We start from the raw sequence: 1,283 nt of genomic DNA on the forward strand, positions 1-1,283 counted from the left end.
AATCTAGAGTCAGCGTTTTGTCACCATATGTTTGTATTACGGTGCCGTTTGCGGCGTATATTTTATATGTGTTATCAGTTTTCAGTTTATTCCCTCTTTTCGGGATTGCGGAGATGTTGGCACCTGTATCCACTAAAAAACGGTATCCACTTTTTCTGTCGATAACGCATAGGCGGTTTGATGGTGTAATAGCGCTGACGACCGCCTCTGTCAACGCTGTATTTAGTTTTCCGACGGCTTCTTCCAGTTGCATGGTTTTACACAGTTTCGGGCTCTATTTCTGTAACGCAGGTGATATTTACATAACCAATTGGGGCTATCGGGTGTTATTCTAGGTCTCGAACGGGATCTTGAGCGCTCCGAACTTCGGTTTCTATTGAAATTGCGACGTCCGTAGTTATTTTGAAATGAGTTTGACTTCAAGGCTGCTATCTCCATGGTTAACTTACTCATTTGATTTAATATTTCTATCATAAGTTGTGGTTGCCCGCTCGACACTTCCGATACTTCAGCTGACCTTCCTTCTAATATTTTATCTGCAATAATGGCAAGATTATCAAGTTTCTGATCTTGACTTACCATTAATACGGCTCGCACGTGATCAGGGAGTCTTGATAGCCATAGACTGTGTAGAGTCTTATCACTTACTTGACTATTGCGTGCTAATTCCCTCATACGCCTCAACAGGGAAGATGGTTTTTGGTCGCCTAACTCCATTTCACCGACCAACTTTTGAAATTGACGTTCTTCCGACTCTTCATAAACAGACAGCAATCTTTCCTTGACAGCCTCGTATTTCTTCTTTTCGGGAGGTGCCGTTATGATGTCGGTTATCTGCCTGACAACTTCTTTGCCAATTTTTGACAGCACCATAGCATACTTAGCTTCATCACCTTGCTTCTGAGGAGCCATTATCGCCTCGAACTGAGCAAACCAAACTCTGGGCATCTCGACCCAAAAATCTGGTATCTTTGACGATATGCCGAAGGCTGCAATTTCTGTGTTGACATTGCTGGTGCTCGGCGCTCCGCATCCAGGAGTTCCGGGGGTGCAATTTCCACTCGTATTCATGTTGCGCGATGGATATATGCCTCTTGGAACGAAGTCAGTGAGAGTCCCTTAAGGAAGGCTGACAGGTTGTGCAGTATAATTATCGTGACACGAAGATAACAAAGAAAATTAAATCACAAGTTAAAATCGCGGAACGTGTTACTATGTTACAAAACTAATCGGGGTCACCAATGTAAGTGTTTAGGTGGCTATCGAGTTATGAGTCATTTATA

At 43.1% G+C, this 1,283-nt stretch overlaps 1 protein-coding gene across 1 annotated transcript; it reads right to left on the reverse strand.

Moving 5' to 3' along the window:
* Nucleotides 1-274: 274 nt before the first annotated feature.
* On the reverse strand, nt 275-1,071 carry LOC132904098 (uncharacterized). The gene is made up of 2 exons (XM_060954021.1): nt 649-1,071; nt 275-280 (listed from the first exon to the last, which is right to left on the reverse strand). The coding sequence occupies exons 1-2, from the start codon at nt 1,069-1,071 to the stop codon at nt 275-277; spliced, it is 429 nt and encodes a 142-aa protein (XP_060810004.1).
* Nucleotides 1,072-1,283: the final 212 nt, after the last annotated feature.

Source organism: Amyelois transitella, chromosome W (assembly GCF_032362555.1).
Source record: "Amyelois transitella isolate CPQ chromosome W, ilAmyTran1.1, whole genome shotgun sequence".
Taxonomy (NCBI): Eukaryota; Metazoa; Arthropoda; class Insecta; order Lepidoptera; family Pyralidae; genus Amyelois; species Amyelois transitella.

What these genes read in the sequence shown, in the direction of transcription:
- LOC132904098 (XM_060954021.1), bottom strand. Translation starts at nt 1,071, where the DNA reads ATGAATACGAGTGGAAATTGCACCCCCGGAACTCCTGGATGCGGAGCG.